General features: G+C 30.9%; 1 protein-coding gene across 1 annotated transcript in view; it reads left to right on the top strand.

Annotated features, from left to right (window-relative positions):
* Positions 1-25,706, top strand: part of LOC145318567 (uncharacterized) — a 121,279-nt gene that overhangs the window by 34,070 nt on the left and 61,503 nt on the right. The window contains exon 26 of the mRNA XM_080159936.1: positions 3,037-3,084. Within this exon, the coding sequence (XP_080016062.1) occupies positions 3,037-3,084 (48 nt within the window). The remainder of the gene's footprint in view (positions 1-3,036; positions 3,085-25,706) is intronic.

Genomic DNA, 25,706 nt, shown 5'->3' with positions numbered 1-25,706 from the left:
ACAATTTTTGTTTTTACGTTAGTTCAGGGGTGTATATTTTTGAACTTGGCCCTGCTGAGGAAGGGGGGGGGGGTAAAAAAAATATGGGGTTGGAGGGGAAAAATGTGAAAATTAAGAGGACTGAAAGCATTTTTTCTATTTTTCTCCCCTCTTTGGTGAAAAAAAACTACAAAATATGTGGAAGGGGGCATAATATGAATAAAATAAAGAGTTCTTAAAATATTTTTCCTTTTTATCCCCTTCCTTGCTGGAAAAAACTAAAAAGGGAAATAAAATTACCTAAAAAGTTTGCAGCAGGGGAAAAATTGAATCTTGTGCAAAATATACACCCCTGTGTTAGTTTGTCTGTATGACAGGAGCTGTTGGAAAAATTTAATTTTTCTTCTAAAAGTCTGTGGTCCATGTGGGATATGAGGAAAATCGCCCAAATTTTTGTTTTCTCAATTTAAACTTTTCAAGATTGACATGAAATAATATGCCAATTTCTCACAACTTTGAAGCATAATAATAAATCATTTCCTGGTGAAAAGTATAAAATTGTAATGGAACTCAATATTTATTTATTATTCTATTTGAGACCACCATATTTGTAGTGTTTTTTTTCTCATTTTTATATGGATGTATTGCATTTACATATGATATCATAATCTTAGCTTCGCTGAAATGTATTTGAATTGTTACCATCCTTTTTTAATTTGACATAACAAGGAAAAGGAAAATGCACTCAGTTTTTTTGCTTTTTCATATCTAGATATGAAAGGTAATTAGGATTTTATGTTTACAATTCATGGCATATGAACTACAGCCCAATATTACACATATGCAATATGCATACTTGAAAACCCCCATTTTAACACAGGAATCTAACGGGAAAAGACAATGGACGACATATTAATGTATATTTCCAATAAAAATATGCAGATTGAAATTTTTTGTTGAAAAGTTTGGGTAGTATAAGTATTGAGTCAACCATTGAAAATCAATATGAGTAGTAGTACCACTAGGGTTGGGCCGGATACTTTTTTGGCCGGATACCGGATATCCGGTATCCGGATAGTTTCAAAACCGGTACCCGGCCTGATATCTGGCCAACGCTCGATATCCGGCAAATTACCGGATATCTGGCCGGATAACCGGATATCAGGCAGTAAAAATCAGCCGGATATCCGGTATCCGGATAGTTTCAATATCCGTTAACCGGCCGGATATCGAAAATGGCCGGATATCCGGACCAACCCTAAGTACCACCCAATGTTTTTGAATCAATGAAAAAGATAACGTGGTCATAAAACTTTGGGTACTAGTCTTATTTGCAGTTCAATGTCTCCTTTCTCAATGATTAAAATCAGAAATGAATTGTTTGCTTTCAAGGATGGTCTTAAAACACAGGTTTTTACGAGACATATGTTGAGCTCTTCTACCACTTTTGTCAACATAAAATATAGTTATCAAAGTTTTGTGCTTTAGAAATAATCCAAACTTAAACTTAAGAACATTTGAAGGATTACTGTTTTCAATAAATTAAACCATCCCCTATCTATCCATCTATGAATGTTAAACAATGGCAAAGATAATTATATGTTGCAACTTTCATACAATAATACAACATTTCTTTCTTGTCAATGTAGGCAGACCTCTGTAATGTTTATTCAAAAATACTAATAAAACAAGATCAATATACTGCTTAATGTGTAAAGAAAAATAAATATTTAGTTAACAATTCATATATCAAAGAGCATATAAATCAGCCAATGTTTTTTTCTGTTTAATTATGATTTTATACCATGTAGTTTTCAAAATGGCTAGAGTTTAGAACATTGTCTTGTTATTTAGATATGTCCTATTTCATCAAATCAACAAAACGGCCATTAAATGATTTCTAATTGTGATTTTTTTTAACAATCACAAACATGGGCTAATTTTTTATGTTGTTTAAATATCGCGTGGTAGAAATTAATTCATTCTTTGATTATTTTTAATTATAAGGGATCATATTGGAATACTATACAGATAAAGATTTTATTACACAACTTAGGAAAATTTGGGGAAAATACTCTTATCACACAATGATACTTTTAAATCTTAATCTTACTTTTTTATCACACTATCTGTATCTGTTTAAAAAATGTTTTTCTTGGTTAAAAAAAATTAACATAAAGGATTGCACTTTTATTTTGGCATTAATGTTTATGTGTTTGTATGTAATTTTAATATTTTTTACTCAGTTTTGTTAAAGAATAATATTATCCTTCTTTCATATTTGTCAAAGCAAAGCTTTTCTACAAAAGTTTAACAAAAAAAGAGTTGTTTGCATCTAGTCGTTTCCTTTGCTTATATGGAAATGGGTATTTCATTCATTATTTTTATGTTTTTAAATGTTTATAGCGTGGATACTGTACATTACAATTTACACACAAAATATGTGCCAAGAAATAGAAGAGAGTGATTAGCCTCTAATAAGTGTTGTCCAAAAATTACAACGACTTATTATTGCCAGGTTTAGTTTTGAGTTACGCTTTTATGGAAGTTTTCATCATTGGTTTTAAAGTTTTATTTTGGAGAAATAAAACAAATCTTCTTTTGATATTTGTTCATTGTAAACTGACATGAAAAAGCAGAAATCTTTGTTTTAAATAAAAATGTATAAATGTAATGTTAAGATTTATAATAAAAATAAAGACAGGCAATCTTTGTTCAGCTGATATCTCAAGGTTTTAACGTATTTTAAGTTTATGTCCAGAAATGAGACAATGGAGGACGATAAATAGATGTACATCCCTAGTGATGATAAACAAAAATACCCATTCTATAGATCACAATTGTTAGTTGTCCAGTTTGGAATCAACCAAACACAAATCAATCAAAATGTCCAAAGTTTTGAGCCAACGATAAAGATAACATTGTTATAAAACTTTTGGTACTAGTTTAATTCACAGTCCAATATCCCTTCCATCTCTTAACAAGTTATTCATAAAATAATATTTTTTAGTAGCGCAGCTACCCTATATATAGTGATATGTATGTGTACTTGTTTAGGATATCAGATGACGAGGAGGGGGAGGATGAGAAATCTGAAGATAAAAGGTAAGCAATAAGTTTAGCTAGTCACAGGGAAGACAAAGAGTTAAGTTATTTTCAAAATGAAAATTATGTCAGAAATATTTATTTATCGCTTTGTACTATAGAGAGCTTTCCACGGATATTAAAATGGAAAATTATAGGAGACTAAAACCAGTTTTGTTTGCCCTGAGGTGCCAAAGGCCCGGGTTAATAAAACTCGGTTTAATTTTAAGATTTTTATTTTAATATTTGTGGAAAATTGTTTGTTATTCGATGCTATACATGATTTTCAAAATTTTAGCTGAAGGTTTGAGCAATACCTAAGCCTTTAAATATTATTTGCATTTCTATACAAAACTATTATAAAACAAAAAAAAATACCTTTTTGTTTTTATTTACAGTTTAAAATTGTTTTGATTTCACTGGGAGAAATAAAATGCCATGAATGAAAGTATTGCTATTTCTCTTAATTAATTTCTGCCGAACTTGGTGAAAATTTCGTTATCATTTTTTTATTAGTTGGAAGATTTTTCTGAAAGTGTCCAGTCGAGCACATTAGACCCTGCCACATTCCCCTATTTTAAAAAATAAGATTAAGCCTGAAGAAAAAATACCCCTTCTTATTTTCAATTTATTTTATAGGGGGCTTGGGGGTGTTCAGTTCTCTCAAGACACTTTGAGGAACGTGCCATTAGATGAAATTGTTTCTATTCAATTGTCTAACTCCAACCACCTTTACTTCCCTTAGTTGAGCGTAGATGCTCTATAAGTTTGATGTTAGCAGTAATTTTTAACATAATTCCTGACTCTTGGGTTCTAATTTTTTTCTTTGGACCTCTTCTTCCTTTTCTGTTCTCTCTCTCTCTCTCTCTTTCTTTCAATCTTTCTCCCTTTATCTCTCTTTCCCTATTCATTTTTCTCTGTTTCTTTTTTATCTCCTTGTTATCCAATACTGTCCGTTTATTTCTTTTTTTACCCCATGCTATCTTAGTTATCATTTTTGCACATTGCCTTTTATAATTAATTTCTACCCCATTTTAGTTTGTTTTTCTCTCTTTAGTTAATATCTTCTCTCTCTTGCCTTTCTCCTACGGATAAATTCGTTGTTGTTGTTTTGTTTGTGTGGGAAAGATGCTTTTTCTCAAGCATTACCAACTTTATTGCGAAACAAGGAAACTTTTAATTGTTTATTTTATTTCATTTTACAAAATTAGAATCCCCCTTTTTTTGTAAAAGCTATTTTATATGTCTTAAACATCGGTCCATATCTCGGAAACTTTTGGGGGGATACCCTATTTTCTCAGTTGCTGTTAATGATAGAATTTGAAGTTTTCTGTAAAGATTCCAATTATCATTAAGATTTTACTATTTACTTTGCCCATTAGTGTAAATTAAAATTATTTGGGATAATCTTATTTTCTGGTATTTGTCTTTAAAATCCAATGATATTTGAATTTTACATTTCTGAATGAATCTCAAGTTTTTCTATTTTAACAGTCTTAGAGGTCACGAAACTAATTAGAATGTTTTTACTGTTATACAGTTTACTGTTCTTTGTTGAGCACTGGTTTATTAACTTGTCCTTGATGTTTTTTAACAACACTTTTAGGTTTATATGTGCTTTGTTGTTTTAACATTTCCTCTTTTGTATGTTTTATGATTAAATGTACAGGGAGTAAGGGAGGGGACAATGGGCAATTAATTCAATTTAAGAGTATTTGCTGAAAGACCTTGAAATCCAGATTAATCCAGAAAATATGGAAGTTTTTTTAAAGGGAGAGTTAATACAATACAGAAAACAATAAAATAAGAAGAAAGTTCCAAGAAAAAAACATTCATTTGAAAATTATATTACCAGCACATCAGACTGACGTAACCATTCAATCAACCCATAGCCCCATAACCCAAAATTTAATTGGATTCTGAGATTGTTTATTAAACAATTAACACAATAAAGTTTTTATCTATGAAATGATATTTTCTGGAGAGAAAAAAATTGTTAAAACCAGCCACATCATAACAAATTAAGTTTATTGATACTTGTCTGCAATATTCAAAATTAACAAACGAGTTAGCGGCATTCTGTGCGCTAGTACTCAAAGTCAGTCAGAAACTGCTAAATTCTTGCACATTCCCTTTAAGCCAGTACCCAAAGTCTGAGACTCCTAAAAATTAAATATTCGATCCATTGACCCCTCCCTAACTCCCAATTAAATGTACGTGGTTTTTCTGTTAATTACTACAATATTTTACTACTATTTGTATAATACATATTTTGGTAAAGGAATCTTAATTTAATAAACCAACTAGTAAATTAATTATGGTTAGTGAGAAGGGGTTACAGAGGAGAATTTACAAGATTTGTTAAAAATGTATTACTTTGGGAGTCAGATTCCTTTGCTTTTCATTTCACTGGTTATAATCAGCTAAATATGGCCATATCGCATAAGTTTATAGACATTTTCACAAGAAGTATTAAAAAATCATGAACAACTATACGATCAAAAAAATTAAGCCAGAAATATTAAGTATTTTTATCAAAACAAGTTTAAAGCTATATGTTCTATTGTTTTGATTAGGGCTGGCAATCCGAATCCGGGATCCGCCCAATTTTTGGACAATTTTGTAATCCGAATCCGGAATCCTTTTTTTAATAGCGGATTCGGATTCTTAATTGGTAGGCTAAAATTAGCGTCTTGAGTTTTTTCTTTCAACTTACCCTTTTTGAAGGCAAAGATTATAATATCTTTTAAAATCTGGTTCAATTCCCGGAAGTGAATTATAGAAGAAACTAAGAACATTAATTTTTAGGACTTTTTATTTAAAAAAAAGCCTTTTAAAATATTGCTAGAATCCGGATACGAATCCGGAATCCGAATCCGGAATCCGCGAGAATCCGCCATTTTTTTGGACGGATTCTTGTAAGAATCCGAATCCAAATCCGGTCCAAAAATTTGACGGATTGCCATCCCTAGTTTTGATGAATACCTGAACTATTATCTATTACACTATTCTAAGTTATGCACTTTCATGACAAGTTGACTACAATAATATTTCTTAAAATGCCTTTGCGCGCAGCCCATAAGCAAAAAAATGGGTGTTTTTACATAATATATAAACATTTCGCTTAAGAAGTAGCGATTGATATGTATTTACAGTATGTTAGGATTTTATTACAATATGAATTATTTTATTTTTCTTAACTAAAGCCAATATTGCTGTCCAATGTCGAAAGTTTGCTAAAATTTGACTACATATATGGTTATACTAATTAAAATTCGGACAATAATTTTGTCTTATGTGATGATTCTAAACGGTCGAAATTGTTAAGGAAAAATTCTGAAAAAAACAAGTGAGTTTGTTTCCAAAATACAAAAAAATATACCCACACGAAAAGTCTAACTTGATGGATGTTATAATAGTTATTTCTCGCATCGTATTATAAACGGCTTTCCGCGGATATAGAATGTACAATTATAAGATTAAAACCAGTTTTTTTAGCCCCGTGGTGCCGAAGGCACCGGCTAAAAAAAACTGGTTTTAATCTTATGATTGTACATTTTTATATTCGTAGAAAGCTGGATATAATACGATGCTAGACATAGTTTTTTCGTATGGATGAGAACCGGTTCCTATCCACCGGATTCGAATGAATACGAGAAATTTAATTATCATTTAAATACAATCTAAATTTGGTGCCTCGAGTCATAATTGTTTTCTAGTCCGTTTTATGTTGTATTTGAAGAGCATCCCATAAGCTGTCATGTCACGGAGCATTACTAAAATGAAAACCATATTTTTGGGTGGCAGCATAATGTGTTGGAGACCAGGGTTACAGGGATACGACAAGGGACACTAGAATAATCTACCCCTAATATTTGGGATTGAATTTTTGGCTATGACAGCTGATATGAACAAGGGGGAAGAATGCGATTTAGATTAATGTATCAATCTTTCCAATTCCTCCCTGATTTAAAAAGATAAACTCCAAATATTTAAAATTGAAGAACTAAATGTACTGCTTAGAGATTTGGGAAATTGAAATATGGCCTCTAAAACTTGTAATAAAGCACTGTTAATTTAATTAGGTATTATAGTTTAACTTTATTTATACTAAATGTATTTTTCTTTTATTATCTTAAATAAATCAAACTTAAAAACTAGATTGTCCTTTCAATTATTTTCTATCCATCTCCCTACCTACACCTGTTCTAAGAATATGCAAATGGTTATATTTATAACGTTAGGGGTACAGGGATGGGTTAATGGACAAAAAATTAATCTACCTTCAAGTATGAAATGAAATACAATGTTTGTTATACCGTACAAACATAAGGAAGTTTATGGTTAGATAAAAATATCTTCCATTGTTCCCTCCCTTCTTATAAAATGTGGATGCTTCTTTGTGCATAGTTGGTATGTTTTTGCAGTACAAACAACATTTTTATTACAAAGTATGAGAGTCAAAACTTTTCCATCAAAAATATTATACTAAAGGTTTATCTATAAATAAGGGCCTGGTACATTAATTGATTTTCTTCCATTTTCTTATCCCTAGATTCACTAACATTTTTTTGTTGAAAATTATCTGTTTTATATGAACGCAAAACTATAAATGTCTTTGTGTTTAAAGATTAGAAATACTTGGCCATAAATGGGAACACTTTTGTCCCATGTAAATAGGTTTAAGTTATTTTTAAGGCGCCTACGTATTTTTAGAAATAAGTAATAAGTCAATATAAATATTATCTATAAGACAAAATAAATTGGTACATAATTAGCTAGTTATAAATAGGGATAATGAAACAAGGGTGGAAACACCCACAAATATCAGTGCACAGAAATAATTTTTTTATAAAACATTATAAATAACAAAACATAAAGATTGACTAATTAAATAGTTAGCCATAGTTATTTAATATCTATGGCTTTTGAATAAATCACTTGAACAAAAAAAATATTTAGAAAAATAAAAAATCTCTTGGATTGTTTAAAAATTAAGTCTTTGGGTAGTTGTATTCCATTTTTTATGTCCTTACCTACTCGTTCAAATCTGAGCCCCAAGTTTTTTTTTTTAAAAAGGAAGTTTGTTTTTGAAAACTTTTCTCTTTCAAATTTTTATTACTGTGTTACATTTTGCATTTGTATACGCTTTCTTAAACTCAGGGCACTTTCATTTTCTTTAGGAGTTGCTACAATAGAGAAATAGCTTAATTTTTCTCTCCTTACTGACCCGTTTTATTATTCTTTCTAATTTGAAAATCTAATAGAAATGTTTTGAAATAATGAACCTAAGGGTTCCACTAAAAATCGCCAATATACCTTTTTACCTAAGCTACTAATTCGAAAGTAATCCTCCCTTCTTGGTAAGTTTTAAATTACTTTTCTCTCTTTGACTGTATGATACTTTACTTTTATTTTGTTGTAATTTTCAAAACTGATTAATTTTAATGAAAATCTAGTTGCCTAGGGTACAATAGATTGGGTTATCAATGATAATTGATCTAATTTATTGATCTATTATTTTCAACTCTTCTTTGCCCTTTCACCTCGTTACCTTTTCCCTCCCAAAATGAAGCATTATAGCGATGGATTTTATCATTTTTAGCTTATTTAATTTCAGAAATAAGGTAAAACATGTCTTTAAAAGGCGCATCAATAACAAAATATTGTTATTTTTAAAAAGTAAGTTTTTAAAAGCAAAAATAAAAATTACATAAAGAACACCCTTCAATTTCACAGATATTCCTTTGGCATTGAGAAGCTTAGAATTATGTCCATTGCTGTTTTGGAATTTGGTAGATTTTTCGCTTTAATGTTCTTTTCCGTAATATCATTGACTCTCTAACCCTTTATGTACATGTCGTCTTGTTTATGTATATACATTTTCCACAATCTTGAACACTAAACTTAAAATACAAACTAAAAAGTTAATAATGCCTTAGATTATCTTTATTTTGTGTTTTCTTACAGGTTTTATTATAAATGTAACCCTTGTTTAAATTAGGTTTAGATAATGCTCTTTAATGTCTATTTTAATTAAGTTTTCTGCTTTAGTATGACTAGGATATTTTTGGAGAATTTTTTTCCGATTAGTGTTCAGCCGTAGCATGGCAATATTAAAGTTAAAAAGTTACGGCAATAAACAATACCATTTAAAGTTCAATTATTTATTTTTTAGAGTAATCTATGAAGTCAATTTAATCAATGATCTAAAGGGATAAGACATTTGCCGATAAATAGATGTACATCACCAATGTTAATACAATACACAAAATTACCCCTTGTGTTGATTTCAATTTATGGTTGAAACGTTTGGACACTCACCTTTATTAATTAAATAATATTCAATAGAAAGTCCCCAAAGTTGTTAATTCAACTAATAATAAAACGTTATTATAAAACTTTTTGGAATAGTTTAATAAACAGCCCATTGTCCCTTTCCTTCCTGCAATTGAATACTCTTGCTTTCTATTTCATGACCCAACTGTGTATGGTTTAATTCATTGTATCCGCTACTTCTACATCTGGAGTTCAAATAATGACAGAACAAAAAAGAAAAATAACGAAGTAATACTTTTATGTACTTAAGTAGTTAGATGTATGTGTGTATGTCCAAACTTCTGTAGTATTCTTTTAAATGTCTAATGTCCATGGCAGGATTTAGGCTAGGGAGATAGGGGAGTAGGAGGGGATAGTATCTTAAGATATAAATCTTTGATTTGATATTTACAACTCAGTTGCAAGTCAATAAAGTGATAAATTCAGTAATTTCCCCTATCTTTAATGTTATTTGCATTCGTTTAGGAGTATTGGCAGTAATGTGTAAACATATCAGTATCACCCCTAGGTTGAAAATTCGTTTAACTTCCTCAATTTTTGAGACCGCATTCCTCTACACTCCTAATTATTTCACTAATACACCCATTTCTCCATTTATTTGAGGACTAAGATGGATAGAATAATCTACAACCATTTTTTTCTCCCAAAAATTATCAAGGTAGCAAAGGCAGAATTCCACAAATTAGATTCAAAGGGTGGGAATAATAGTTTACTTTCATTCAATCTTAGTTTTGAGACTGTTAAAATCGACAATTCTTTCTTCCTCCTAAATTTATCTAAGTTTAGTGCACAATTTCACATTTAACCATTTAACTACAAAATAATAGGTACTGTATTATATGCATCATCTTCTCCAATCTATTTCAAATAACAAAGTTATAAAATCTAGCTTGTAAACTTTTTTACAATACATGAAAAATTGATAAAAACTACTTATTTTGTTATTGTTTTGGTTTCTTTTCGGTAAACATTCATATGCATTTATAGCCTAAAACAAGGACAAAAATATCCATAAACAAAAATATAGCAAAAATGATTGGTCTCTTCTAATTACCCCAAAGTGAGTCAATTTTAAAGTACTTCTTCTGTAGTAGTTACAGACTGATTATTTTAAACTAGATGCGTTTTCTTCTTAGGAGAAACCCCACCCCTACCTAAGTACATAATATTGCCGGAAATCGTAAATTGGTTAATTGTTTATTAGTTTCTCAGGATAGTATAAGGGGGGGGGGGGGGTGGGAAATAGGTAGGAATGACTTTACTGAAATAGAAGATAGGAAAATAAATTGTCTATTTGTTTAGTGGGCTTTTACTGATAGAATTTAAACTAGGGATGGCAATCCGTCAAATTTTTGGACCGGATTCCAAAAAATGGCGGATTCCCGCGGATTCCGGATTCTAGCAATATTTTAAAAGGCTTTTTAAAAAGATTCAAAAAATTAAGTGCTACATATCACCTAAAAATTAATGTTCTTGGTGTTCTCTATAATTCACTTCCGAGAATCGAACCAGATTTTTATATATAATGATGATAATCTTTGCCTTCAAAAAGGAGTTGAAAGAAAAAACTAATTTTAGCCTACCAATTAAGAATCCGAATCCGCTATTAAAAAAAGGATTCTGGATTCGGATTCCAAAATTGACCAAAAATTGGGCGGATCCCGAATTCGGATACGGATTGCCAACCCTAATTTAAACAAGAACAAATAGATCTATGAGCAACACAAAATACCTTGCAACATATCTGTAAAAAAAAGGACAACTAATCCAATTGTTTTGAGATATAGACCATAATTAATAAAAGTGACGTCTTTGTTTAATAACTCAATAAATTTTAATGTTTGTAAACTTTGCTCTTGGTTTGACTGATCACCATAGTTTTAGAGTAGCTGCCTTACTAATAATGCCATCTAATTTTAAAAAAGTATTTTAAAACGAATAAAACATAAATCTTTCAAATAAATGCAATAATAAAATGCTTAAAGTACCAGAATAATTGATTAACAAAGATAATTCGCCAGGAGAATCCTTCCATTGGCTTTTGGATCTCCCATAACCCTTACCCCTTGCTTTTTAAGTTTAAATTGAAAAGAGAATAGTTAATTATCGCATTTTATTATAAACAGCATTTTGCGGATATAAAAAAGGACAATTATAACATTAAAACAAGTTTTTTGGGGGGAATAGTCCCTTTCGTGGCAACGCCATTTAAGGGGCGATTCGTCGTATTTTATAATGGCTTTTGATAGGTTATTTTAGGTTAGGTTATATTGGGATAGGTGATTGCCCAATAGGGTTAGGCAATTGGCCATGTACGGTTAAAGCCCCCCGCAGGGGCTAGAAATAGAAGTGAAGCTACTGTGAAAAAAAAAGAAGAATCGCCCCTTAAGGAGCGTTGCCATGAAAGGGACTATTTAAAAAAAAACTTGTTTTAATCTTATATTTGTCTGTTTTTTTTTATACCGAGATGCCGAAGGCACGTACCATGGGCTAAAAATACTGGTTTTAATCTTATGATTGTACATTTTTATATTCGTAGAAAACTGGATATGATACGATGCTATACATTATTTTTCACTGTAGCTAAGAACCGGTTCTATTCTTATTCTTTCAAAATTGAGAGGGGGGCTAGGTTTATTAAGAAAGTTAATGGAAGAAACTGTTTTGCCAAGGGGGGGGGGGGGGGGGGGAGTTTTGACACATTTGCGTAAACCTGGCACCTAGGCTTTATCTTTGGACTGAGAGGATAGGTTATTAGAGATAAAATCATTCTTATATGATGAATTTCACGAAATTTTAAGATTTTTGATAAACCCCCAGGTTCCGGAGCTGCAGGCCTCCAGGTGGTCTCTGTACAGGTAAAAATAAAAAATAATTTTTTTTTTAAGTTACAGGTCAACTTATAAAACAAAATATGCATCTTTTTTAATGTTATTCAGATATTTAAAGATAAAAGATGCATATTTTGTTTTATAAGTTGATTTGTAACTTTTTAAAATTTTTTATTTTTTATTTTTACCTGTACAGAGACCACCTGGAGGCCTGCAGCTCCGGAACCTGGAGGTCTATCCAAAAAATCTTAAAATTTCGTGAAATTCATCATGTAAGAATGATTTTATCTCTAATAACCTATCCTCTCAGTCCAAAGATAAAGCTTAGGTGCCAGGTTTACGCAAATGTGTCAAAACTTCCCCTCCCCCCCCTTACTTTTGGATATTTTAACATTTCAGTAAAACCTAACTAAGGTTTCGTCAATGAATTTAAAAAAAAATTAATTTGAAAAGAATTAAAAGAAGATTAGAGTATGAATTAAGAATATTAAAAGATACCTACATTATTAGAGTAAAACACTAGAGAGAGAAAGGGTTTAAATAACTTTATCTCCCCATCGCAACCGCCTTGTGCAACCTTCTTATTGGGTCATTGAAAATCAACCAATGGTGTCGCTTATATTAACACAGCAAAGTACCAGAAAATAATTTAGAAGCAGACGAAATAGGTCTTTGAAAAAGGAATGTATGTAGTTGTCTGTATATACATCTATACTATAGATCTGATGATACATTAAACGTTTCTAGCGCATATAATTAGAATTTATTTTCAACTGTTACTAACTACTAAATGTAAAGATAGTGTTTTGCTGTTTTTGCTTAAATTATTTTTCTTTTGAATAGATGTTGTTTCAAATAGTCTTTTTTTATAATATTGATTGTTTTATATAAACACATTAGCAAACCATTTTTCCCACAGAAATCATCATCAGTTTAAAAATAAATTCAGCATAAATATTAATGCATAATCTTTAAAAAGTATTTCCTTTTATTTCATGATTATTGACTATTCTTAAAAAAAGAAATACATAACCAATTCTTGAATTTAAAATTAGTTTTTGTGCTTGAAAAAAAATAATTGGTAGGTATTTAACTTTTTAAGTATTTTAGTCTCAACTTGTTGTAAAAATCAACCAAAAAACCTAGATTTTTCATTCTTCTTTTGCCTTAGTAAAAAAGGGTTAGTGTTAAAAATGCCGTATCCATAATTTTATTTTGAAAGTGGAAATGCGCTTATCCTAATAGATAAGAAGCTTGTTTTAAATAAATTAGGTAACCAAAAGACTAGAGTAAGGGGGGGGGAAGTTCTGACACATTTGCGTAAACGGTGATTATTGGCTTTATCTTTGGACTGAGAGGATAGGTTATTAGGGATAAAATCATTCTTATATGATGAATTTCCCCCAGATTTAAGATTTTTTGGATAGGCCTCCAGGTTCCGGAGCTCCAGGCCTCCAGGTGGTCTCTGGACAGGTAAAAAAATAAAAAATTTCTTATTTGAACAATTAGAGGTAAGTTTATAAAACAACATAAGCTTCTATTTATATATTATTTATATATATGAAGAAAAAATTACAATCGGCCTCCAGGTTCAGGTGCTGCAGGCCTCCAGGTGGCCTCTGGACAGGTATAAAATCCAAATTTCTTATTTGAACAGTTAGAGGTAAGTTTATAAAACAAAATAAGCTTCTTTATATATATTATTCATATATTTGAAGAAAAAATTACATTCGGCCTCCAGATTCAGGTGCTGCAGGCCTCCAGGTGGCCTCTGGACAGGTATAAAATCCAAATTTCTGATTTGAACAGTTAGAGGTAAGTTTATAAAACACCATAAGCTTCTTTTACTATATTATTTACATATTTGAAGAAAAAATTACTATAAGCCTCCCGGTTCAGGTGCTGCAGGCCTCCAGGTGGCCTCTGGACAGGTAAAAAATAAAAATTTCTTATTTGAACAGTTAGAGGTAAGTTTATGAAACAATATAAGCTTCTTTATATATATTATTCATATATTTGAAGAAAAAATTAAATTCGGCCTCCAGGTTCAGGTGCTGCAGGCCTCCAGGTGGCCTCTGGACAGGTATAAAATCAAAATTTCTTATTTGAACAGTTAGAGGTAAGTTTATAGAACAACATAAGCTTCTTTATATATATTATTCATATAATTGAAGAAAAAATTACATTCGGCCTCTAGGTTCAGGTGCTGCAGGCCTCCAGGTGGCCTCTGGACAGGTATAAAATCCAAATAATTTCTATTTTGAACAGTTAGAGGTAAGTTTATAAAACAACATAAGCTTCTTTTACTATATTATTTACATATTTGAAGAAAAAATTACAATCGGCCTCCAGGTTCAGGTGCTGCAGGCCTCCAGGTGGCCTCTGGACAGGTAAAAAATAAAATTTCTTATTTGAACAGTTAGAGGTAAGTTTATAAAACAACATAAGCTTCTTAATATATACTATTAATATATTTGAAGAAAAAATTACATTCGGCCTCCAGGTTCAGGTGCTGCAGGCCTCCAGGTGGCCTCTGGACAGGTAAAAAATCCAAATTTCTTATTTAAACAGTTAGAGGTAAGTTTATAAAACAACATAAGCTTCTTTTAATATATCATTTATATAATAGAAGAAAAAATTACAATCGGCCTCCAGGTTCAGTTGCTGCAGGCCTCCAGGTGGCCTCTGGACAGGTATAAAATCCAAATTTCTTATTTGAACAGTTAGAGGTAGGTTTACAAAACAACATAATCTTCTTTTTATATATTATTTATATATTTGAAGAAAAAAATTACAATCCGCCTCCAGGTTCAGGTGCTGCAGGCCTCCAGGTGGCCTCTGGACAGGTAAAAAATCTAAATTTCTTATTTGAACAGTTAGAGGTAAGTTTATAAAACAACATAAGCTTCTTCTTATATATTATTTACATATTTAAAGAAAAACTTACTACCAGTCTCCAGGTTTGGGTGCTGCAGGCCTCCAGGTTGTCTCTGGACATGTAAAAAATCAATATTTCTTATTTGAACAGATAGAGGTATACTTGTAAAACAAAATAAGCATATTTTCAAATGTTATTTATGTATTCCAGGTATAAACTTAAAAATATTTACCTTATTTTTCTTCAAATATATAAATAATATATTAAAAGAAGCTTATGTTGTTTTATAAACTTACCTCTAACTTTTCAAATAAGAAGGAAGGTGTATTAACTTTTTTACTTTTTATTTAAGATAGCTAGCCGGTTCTTTTAGTAAGTAGTAGATGTAAAATTTTTCATAGAATTCAGATATGCAATCGGTTTTTTTGTAGACCTCTTATTTTTTAAGTAATTTAGGTTTTTAAAAAAAATTAAGTCGATTTTAAGGTACTAAAACGCAACAAAAAATGGAAAAAAATGGCCATTATGAACAAAAATAGTAAGATCTTTAATTTGACACCTTACTTTTTGAATTTTGTCAGGTAATTATTAAAAAAATTTATTTTTTTAAACCCAGGAGAATAAAAACTTTGAATTTAATTTTATCATTTCACAGGTAAAAAAAATATGGGTTCATATATACCTTTAGAATCAGAAAAATATTACGAATCCATTGTAAGCAGAATTGAAAAAAAGTAAAAAAATACAAAATGAAAAAATGGCCTATTGTATTTTGTTGTACAGGCAACACTTTCGTCACCCCTAGTTACCCCCTCTTTAACCCTTCCCATTTTTATTCTCAATTCAAAAAATAAGGTGGTTGCCTGTATAATATAATATAATATTTTCATATAATTCCTTTTAATGTAGTTTATAAACTATAGGTATTGTAAACTTTTTATTTCAATTTTGATTAGAATGGATTTGTAATATTTTTCTCATTCTAACAGTATATATAACGCCTATTTCTTAAGCCTGGGTAATGATAAAATTTAGTTCAAAATTTTTATTCTCGTGGGTTTAAAAAAATCGTTTTTTTCAATAATTACTTGACAGAATTGAAAAAGTAAGATGTCAAATTAAAGATCTTACTATTTTTGTTCATAATAGCCATTTTCTTTCTTTTTTTTGTTGCATTTTAGTACCTTAAAATCGACTTAATTTTTTTAAAAAAAGCCTTAAATTACATAAAAAATAAAAGGTCTACAAAAAAAATGATTGCATATCTGAATTCTATGAAAAATTTTACATCTAATACTTACTAAAAGAACCGGCTAGCTATTTTCAATAAAAAGTAAAAAAGTTAATACACCTTCTTTTTATTTTTTACCTGTCCAGAGGCCACCTGGAGGCCTGCAGCACCTGAACCTGGAGGCCTAATGTAATTTTTTCTTCAAATATATGAATAATATATATAAAGAAGCTTATGTTGTTTTATAAACTTACCTCTAACTGTTCAAATAAGAAATTTATATTTTTTACCTGTCCAGAGGCCACCTGGAGGCCTGCAGTACCTGAACCTGGAGGCCGATTGTAATTTTTTCTTCAAATATGTAAATAATAAAGTAAAAGAAGCTTATGTTGTTTTATAAACTTACCTTTAACTGTTCAAATAAGAAATTTGGATTTTATACCTGTCCAGAGGCCACCTGGAGGCCTGCAGCACCTGAACCTGGAGGCAGAATGTAATTTTTTCTTCAAATATATGAATAATATATATAAAGAAGCTTATGTTGTTTTATAAACTTACCTCTAACTGTTCAAATAAGAAATTTGGATTTTATACCTGTCCAGAGGCCACCTGGAGGCCTGCAGCACCTGAACCTGGAGGCCGATTGTAATTTTTTCTTCAAATATGTAAATAATATAGTAAAAGAAGCTTATGTTGTTTTATAAACTTACCTCTAACTGTTCAAATAAGAAATTTGGATTTTATACCTGTCCAGAGGCCACCTGGAGGCCTGCAGCACCTGAACCTGGAGGCCTAATGTAATTTTTTCTTCAAATATATGAATAATATATATAAAGAAGCTTGTGTTGTTTTATAAACTTACCTCTAACTGTTCAAATAAGAAATTTATATTTTTTACCTGTCCAGAGGCCACCTGGAGGCCTGCAGTACCTGAACCTGGAGGCCGATTGTAATTTTTTCTTCAAATATGTAAATAATAAAGTAAAAGAAGCTTATGTTGTTTTATAAACTTACCTTTAACTGTTCAAATAAGAAATTTGGATTTTATACCTGTCCAGAGGCCACCTGGAGGCCTGCAGCACCTGAACCTGGAGGCAGAATGTAATTTTTTCTTCAAATATATGAATAATATATATAAAGAAGCTTATGTTGTTTTATAAACTTACCTCTAACTGTTCAAATAAGAAATTTGGATTTTATACCTGTCCAGAGGCCACCTGGAGGCCTGCAGCACCTGAACCTGGAGGCCGATTGTAATTTTTTCTTCAAATATATAAATAATATATAAAAAAAAGCTTATGTTGTTTTATAAACTTACCTCTAACTGTTCAAATAAGAAATTTTTTATTTTTTTACCTGTCCAGAGACCACCTGGAGGCCTGGAGCTCCGGAACCTGGAGGCCTATCCAAAAAATCTTAAATCTGGGGGAAATTCATCATATAAGAATGATTTTATCCCTAATAACCTATCCTCTCAGTCCAAAGATAAAGCCAATAATCACCGTTTACGCAAATGTGTCAGAACTTCCCCCCCCCCTTACTGCATACATAAATCTTTTTAAGATGCTAAAAATATTGATGGAAAATACGTACTCTAAAATATAAAGGAATAGTTACATGAATTGCATTTCAGAAAACTGATTTCAAGCATAAGTTACAAGGATGCCATCAAACATATGTAATATTGTATTACACAATAAATAACAAACAATTAGACATCACTAAATTAGTCGTCATGCTGTTTTGGTGAAAATAAAGCTATATAAATTGCCTATATCACAATAATTTGATTTTCAAGTCTTGATATTTTAAAAACTACATGGTAGAAAGTTGAAATTCTTTTAATTATATGCCCTATAAGTGTAGTTTAAACCATTGAACAGGTAAAAAATGTAGTTCACTAACTTCAAGTTTAAATGCATTTCGTGCAACTACCCCTTTAACATCAATTTAGTTACTAAACAACAGATACATAGACAGATATTTAACAGCTTTAGTCATGTAATGTTTACTTCAAATTAAACTTCAGACAATCAAAATATGTTTTGATGATTTATTTAAATATGAGGGAATTTGGTTGAAGAATAATGTAATTTATATCATAATCAGCGATTTATTGAAGTTTTTTTTGCCAATAACTGACTGCTATTAGTTGTTATTGCTGCACTAAATACCAATTTTAAACTCTTTAAAAACATTTATTGTAATAGCATCGCTATTTTGGTAGTTTTGTCCTTGTTTTTATAATACGCAGGGAACTTTTAATTATTTTTTTTCATACTACATATATGCTATGGGCCTTTTTGCTTCCACGAGTATTTTTACATATGTAAAAAAGTTTTTTTTTAAAGTTAGCACTTTTTATTTATCGTATAATATTAAGCAATTAGTGAGCTTTAGGTATAGTAGTCCTAATTCTGAATGTGTTGTTCTTTACATTAATTAAATTTTATCATTGTGGTTTTAGGCTATTTTCCACTTCCAGAATCAATCTTCTAGGGTTCAGAAGCGAAGTTATTTTAAATTACTGAAATATTAGGATGGAAATATTGCGAATTCAATCAAATTGTTTCTCTGGTCTTTTCGTGAATTAGAATTAAGATTTTTACTCATTTGTGCTAAAAAGGTTTTTATTTCTGTAATGTTTAAACAACACCATTTTCTTAACATGGTTTAAAGAGGATATTAGTAGAAGAGAGGGGAGAGAGAGAAAAAAGAGGAAAATTAGCAAAGAGGAGATAGAAATTAGGGAAGAATAGAGGGGAGAGAAGAAGGTTAAGCTAGGTTGCTTCGCGCATAGCACTAATGTTGAGTTCTAAAGTAATTTACAAGCATAAATTTACATTGTAATAGTAGTTCAACAAGGTGGCTAGGACTAATGTAAAATTCTGATTTTTTATTATATAGAAACCACCCGAACGTAAAGCTCCATATATCCGAGACGAATGTTTATACAATATAGACAATATTAATCGGTAGCAAATGTAATATTCTTCATCAATAATAGTTTGCTAACAAGTTATTGCTGCATTACTGATAAAGATGTAGTTGTAGGGGAAAATTGGGACCTAACATTTTATAAACTAAAACAAAACTAAGTTTTTATTTTATTTACATTAGAACTACATTATTAAAAATTTTAGCAAGTATAAAATTCAACTGGAGATATAAATGATACAATGAACTACACGAGATAATAAAATAATAAACAAAAAAATCATTTAAATTGTTTAAATGGTTTTATTTTTAAATATTTCTTATATTTTTTTACCCAAAATTTTGTCTGGCTTGTAAAACTTAAATATGTTATACAAGAAATAGAGGCTGTGCCACTAGCATCTAGAGTATCTCACAGGGAGTAAGGGAGGGGACAATGGGCAATTAATTCAATATAAGAGTTATCAAAGAAAGGGCATGAAATCCAGTTTAATCCAATAAATTTGTAGGAAATTATAAAGGGATTGTTAATTGAATAATAGATTTCCATAGCGTCATGTAAAGTGAAATCACAACTTGTTTTTGATGAAATATATTGAGGTTTTTTGGTGTGATTTTTATGTTAAAAGATTATTGGACCCGGCCAGCTGCTAGCAAGAATATGACTGCCCCTTTTTATTCTGTTTATTTCCCTTGCCCCCACCTCCCTTCTCCCCGTCTGCTACATTCCAAACTAACACAACGAGTGTTTATTTCCATTCCCCCCACTTCCCTTATCCCTTCTCCCCGTCTGCAATATTCAAAACATACAAAACGAGTAGCGGCATTCTATGCGCAAGTCCCCAAACTCAGTCAGAAACTGCTAAATTCTTGCACATTCCCTTTAAGCCAGTCCCCAAAGTCTGAGACTCCTAAAAATTGAATATTCGATCCATTGTCCCCTCCCTTACTCCCTGAGTATCTCAGCTTTTGTTGGACGGAGATGATAGCATAACCTTAAATCCTACATGAAGCTTTCCAAAAGTTGTAAAGAACTGCATCGGTTTAAAGATTGTCGAGAATCTTATCAATCAAACAAAAAACCTAGTACTACTTTAGATGATGGAAGGGAAATAATTTATTGCAAAGAAAATTTTTGTTATTTTTGTTGGAACGTCAATCCGACGCACAGTGCGTTGCGGCGCTTTTCCAAGCACGGAATTTTTTCATACAATATTTAAAAAGCCAGCTTTTAAATAAAATTTATATTTCTTTTCTTATTTTTAGGTAAGTGATCTTGAAGCTTTTGTAATTTTGATGATTTAGAGATGGTACACTGTAAAAGGTAGATAATACCAAATTTTAAAATAATTAGCGATAAATAAACTATCCTCTCCTATAAGCTAAAAACCTTCGGGAGCTAATCTGTATATAAATGATAGAGTTCTTTAGCTACAGATACCTCATTTATACAAATATTATTACGAAGGGCAGCAATTATAAAAGGCTTAATTATTTAAGCAATTTATATTACTAGAGGCAAGGGGATATAGTAGGATGGTTAAACAATTTTCAACCCTTTCTTACAATATATATTTATTAAGCTTCTAGATGCTGAACATTTTGTAATGAGGGGGGGGGGGTGATTAATGTATCATCATTTTTATTATCTACATACTAGCGGCTGCGTCCCTAGTATCTAGGGATATTAGAAGGGACATGAAAGGGCAGAAAAATAACTTAAAATCTTACAACGACTTTTTTTTTCAAAATTAAACAGCCTAAAACCACCCTGGGACCTATAAAAAGCCTCACTCTAAAGGAGAACCACATCGGTTCAGCGGTTAGCGGGATCCTTCGCTACAGACAAAAAAAGCTTACTACTTTATATAATAGGATTTATCTTGCTGTTAATAGTAAAAATCACTTTTGAAGCTGACTTTAAAAGTTGCAAAAAAAACTGCGAGTAGTCCGTATAGAACCAAGTTATGATATGTCCCTTATATCTACCTCTCTCAGTAGTAACCAACCTAGCGTTTCATGCGCTCTGTTAAATTGTGTGCTTTTATTTCATTATAACATATGCATTTAAAGTTATTTTATTTTGTTTTAAAGTTAATAATTATAAATAGTTAAAAATACGTGATTGATAAATCTTATAAATTTATTTATTAAAATATATGTTTTTTATTCTTGATTTTTGATCAAAAAAAAGGTGTATAGTCCCTTTCGTGACATCGCACCTTAAGGGGCGGTTCTTCGTATTTTTCACCGTAAGTTTTCTTCTATTTCTAGCCCCGGCGGGCGGCTCTAACCCTGCGGGGCCAATTACCTAACCCTGTGGGGAAATCACCTAACCCAAAATAACCTAACCTAACCTGAAATAACCTATAAAAAGCCATTTTACAAATACGACAAATCGCCCCTTAAGGTGCGATGTCACGAAAGGGACTATTCCCAAAAAATGGCCTAAAATATGTCAAAGGAAGTGTAGAATTTAAAAAGGGTAATAACTGAAAATGTTTTTAAAAATTGGTACAATCCTACCATTATTCTAGTGGACCTTAGAATCACCTCTCCCTTAAATTCAAATTCCAAAGTAGCTTTTTTATATTATCTTCCAGAACACTAGCTCCGTAAGGCCTTTAATAACCAAGTTTAATTCTCATTCCATCCATTTTTTAGAATCTACAGAAGACTTGTATAATTTTAATATACTTTTTCCCCAACCCTTCTCTTGAAATACAAAATAGGATCCTTTTTGATTTTTAAAGATATCACATAAAAAGTTAATATTTTTAAGAGATAATAGGTACTATTTTTATAAATAATTTGTCGGCATGAAAATTACAAATCCTTTTACACTTGTCTTGTATTTACACTTTGTTTAAATAAACACATGTGTTGATAATGAAGTAATATTGATGTTTTTCATGCATACATGTTCTTTCATTCACTTTGTTTGTCTGTGTCTCTCTTGGTTTAACATTATGGTAAAATGTTAATGAACAATAATGATACTATACCCTAAAATTATGCCTTGGTAGCTTCAAATAACGGGTAAAGAAAGGTGTGTGGGTTCATGTGGCATTTACATTGTAAAGGATATTTATTTATGTCTATTACAAATTATTTTGGCTGGCTTGATATTTGATTCTCTTGTTTTTAGTTTGGTTATATGTAAGACAGAAGTACATTTAATTTGCCTTGGAGTACTCATATCCCCCCCCCCCCCCCCCCCTTCTATATTATGTTAAAGGTTTATTAGAATGCTTTTCAGAAGTTGGTTTAGGTAGAATAGGAAGATTGTTTATAAAGAAATGAAAGAAGAAGAAAAATAAGGAGGTTAGGATGCCTAATATACAAATAAATGATTTTACACGTGAATATATATTGCAGATTTTTTTTGCAGACGTCATCTTTTGACGTCAGTCATACCTAATTTTGTTCAATAGGAGTACACACTTTCTCAGTAAAGTTCAGATGTATATTTTTATTGAAGAATAATGCTAATATTAAATAAAATATATGCAATCAACCTCGAGGGCTCTTAATAACCTTCATTAGATAAATTAGCTGGCCTTAATGTATTAGTGGTACAGCAAAAAACTAGCGGATGTGCCTAAGAGGCCTCTTCTAGGATAAGGGCGGAGTAATTTGGAGAAGGGTGGAGTAATTTGGAGCCGTCCCCCAAATAATTAAAGCCATATTGGTTCAGTGGTTAGTGACAGACACATACACAGACAAACATCCTCTTTCTTTTATTAAGATATTGGAGGAAATTGAGAGATATCAATCGATAGTGACTTCTAAAAGGTACAAAAGATAAAATTCTGCATATGTTTCTAATATACAGTCTTTTGTATTCTCAAAATCATTATTTATGTGCATTTTCCTAGGTTTCTTCTTTTCAAATTTGCCTTTTTTTGCTTCATACGGAACAAATAATATTTCAAAAAGTGAATTTTTTATCTTATTTCAAAGATATTATGCTTTATAAATAGCTATTTAATATCAATAAGTTCAGCAATATAAGTAATAGTTATTTTAATTTTATTATTGATTCTTAAAAAAAAATATTCTGATGTAAAGTTAGTAAAGTAAAACGCTAAAATATTTTTTTTGTCATATTAATTTTCATTAAATTATAAATTTACAATAAGTTAATCGACTTAAATAATATTAGATATCTTTGTAATAATGTTTTTTTTTGTATGAACATATTTACGCTTTTGGCAATGCAGAATTGGCGTTTAAAGTATCCTGATGCGCATTTTTTTGCAGGTATGCATTTACCTCCGCACATGTTATTTTTTTAAATTGCAAATTATTACCTCCTTCAAATTGTCTCTTCTCTTTTGCTTTACTTTTATATTTACTTGCTTATACGCTCCTAGAGGCCTCTAGGGACACGTGATAGAAGGGCAAGTCAACCCTTGACTTTTAAAGTTTTGAAGAAAAAAAATTTTGTTGTTTTTTGTTTGTTGTAGGGTGGATTTTTTTTCTATGGGCGATTCTCTTGAGAGGGTTTAAAGAGACACCCATCCCCAAAATAGGTATCAACCTTCCCTGGGCCTATAATAAGCTTCACTGTAAAGGAAGACCATATCAGTTCAGTGATTAGCGAGATAAGATATAATATAATAGGAAAACTGCTCATCTCATCTCATCTACATGTTATTTTTGTGATTTCAAACACTATGGGGATTGGATAACATGCGAAAGTGAATGCCCACCTTAGTGCACAGAAAATTAGCATTTATTTTAATCCCATGATGTTTTGGGGGTATGCGCTGCGAATAAATTGATTTGCCTAATAATTGTGGTGATTTCACTTCTACACAAAGTGGAACCTTAACATGCCTTTTAAAATGAATTTATTAGGCTTACTTTAGGTTAGGTAATGTTAAGTAGGCTTCTTCAAGTAGAGATCTCTGGGGACAAGTTGAATAAGGGATGTATATAGGGGAGAGTTTTAATGGTTCATTTATCGGTTTTAGAGTGGTTTAGTATCATAACCATTATTTATTATTTTTTGAGTGATGTAGAAAAGTTAATTTTTTTTTAATTATTAAAATCAAATGTTTTAGAAAACTGAAGATTTAAACCTAATTGAAAAGTTAATCCATAGCAGGATTAAGCTTATAAGATAAATGTGTGAATGAAAAAATACCTTTTAATCGTGTTAACAATTCTTTAAATGTTAGTTTAAAGTTGAAAGCCATTTATTAAAATAGATATTAGTAATGAAGTATAGGAAAGGGAGAGGGGTTTTTTAAGAAAGGAGTTTAATCATGCATGACGTTGTATAAGGATATTTTTGGTGAACACACTGTAAATTTACTTAAACGTACAGTAACACTGAGCAGGAAACATTTGCGAGGTCTTAATGGATATTATATAGGCACTTAAGGGGCGATTCTTCGTTTTTTCACGATTGCTTTTCTCCTATTTCTAGCCCCCGCGGGGGGCTCTAGCACTGCGAGGCCAATTATCTAACCCTATGGGCAATCACCTAACCTAAAATAACCTATCAAAAGCCATTTTAAAAATACGACGAATCGCCCCTTAAGGGGCGTTGCCACGAAAGGGACTATTCCCAAAAATTTTCATTAGAGTAAAGTAAGATGTGACAATTTTCTTATATCCACTTCCCTTAAGTTTTAAACAATACGACAACTTTCACCCGACTAACAATTTTATTTTGTTTATGCATTATACAATACAGCTAATATTATATTTACTATTTAGAAAACTTTTTTTCAATATTTATATTATTAAGGTGAGAATTCTTGCAGATGAGTCGCAAATAAAGGTGTAAAGGACCCATAGAAACAACAGATAAATCTAAAACTTTATGTATTGCTTTTTAAAATCCTAATTACTCCTTCATTATACCTACCAAAGGGGTAGTTTCACGAAATGCATTTATACTTAATTTAGTGAACCGCATATTTTTTCCTGGTTACTTGGTTAAACTACATTTATATGGCATATATTTGAACTTATTAACTAGCAAAAAATATGCGATTCACTAAATTAAGTTCAAATGCATTTCGTGAAACTACCCCTTTAGCTTTTACTCTTACTTAAATATTTTGCTGTATTGTATAATTACCCCAGACAACAATATTGCCTGAGTACATGTAAAATTCATATTTTCCTAAATATCACATTTTTTGCAGCACTTCGACTGTTTGTCGGCCTATAGCCGCGGGCTGGAGAACAATTATTAAAGGAAGCTCTAAAATCTACACTTGATACACTTTCCAAATCGTAACAACTGTTAAAGGAATCATTGTGTTTGAAAGTTTGAAAGTGTCTGGACAAATTCAAACATGTCCAAAGTAATGATAAAAGCTGTACGTTATGTACGTATGTACGGACCTACACTTTAATAGAAAAACTTCGCTTTTATCGATGGGAACTGGTGTCTCACAAAACTACA

Source organism: Acartia tonsa, chromosome 5, assembly GCF_053477335.1.
Source record: "Acartia tonsa isolate MP-2025a chromosome 5, ASM5347733v1, whole genome shotgun sequence".
NCBI lineage: Eukaryota > Metazoa > Arthropoda > Copepoda > Calanoida > Acartiidae > Acartia > Acartia tonsa.
This window is presented reverse-complemented; position numbering and strand designations above follow the sequence as displayed.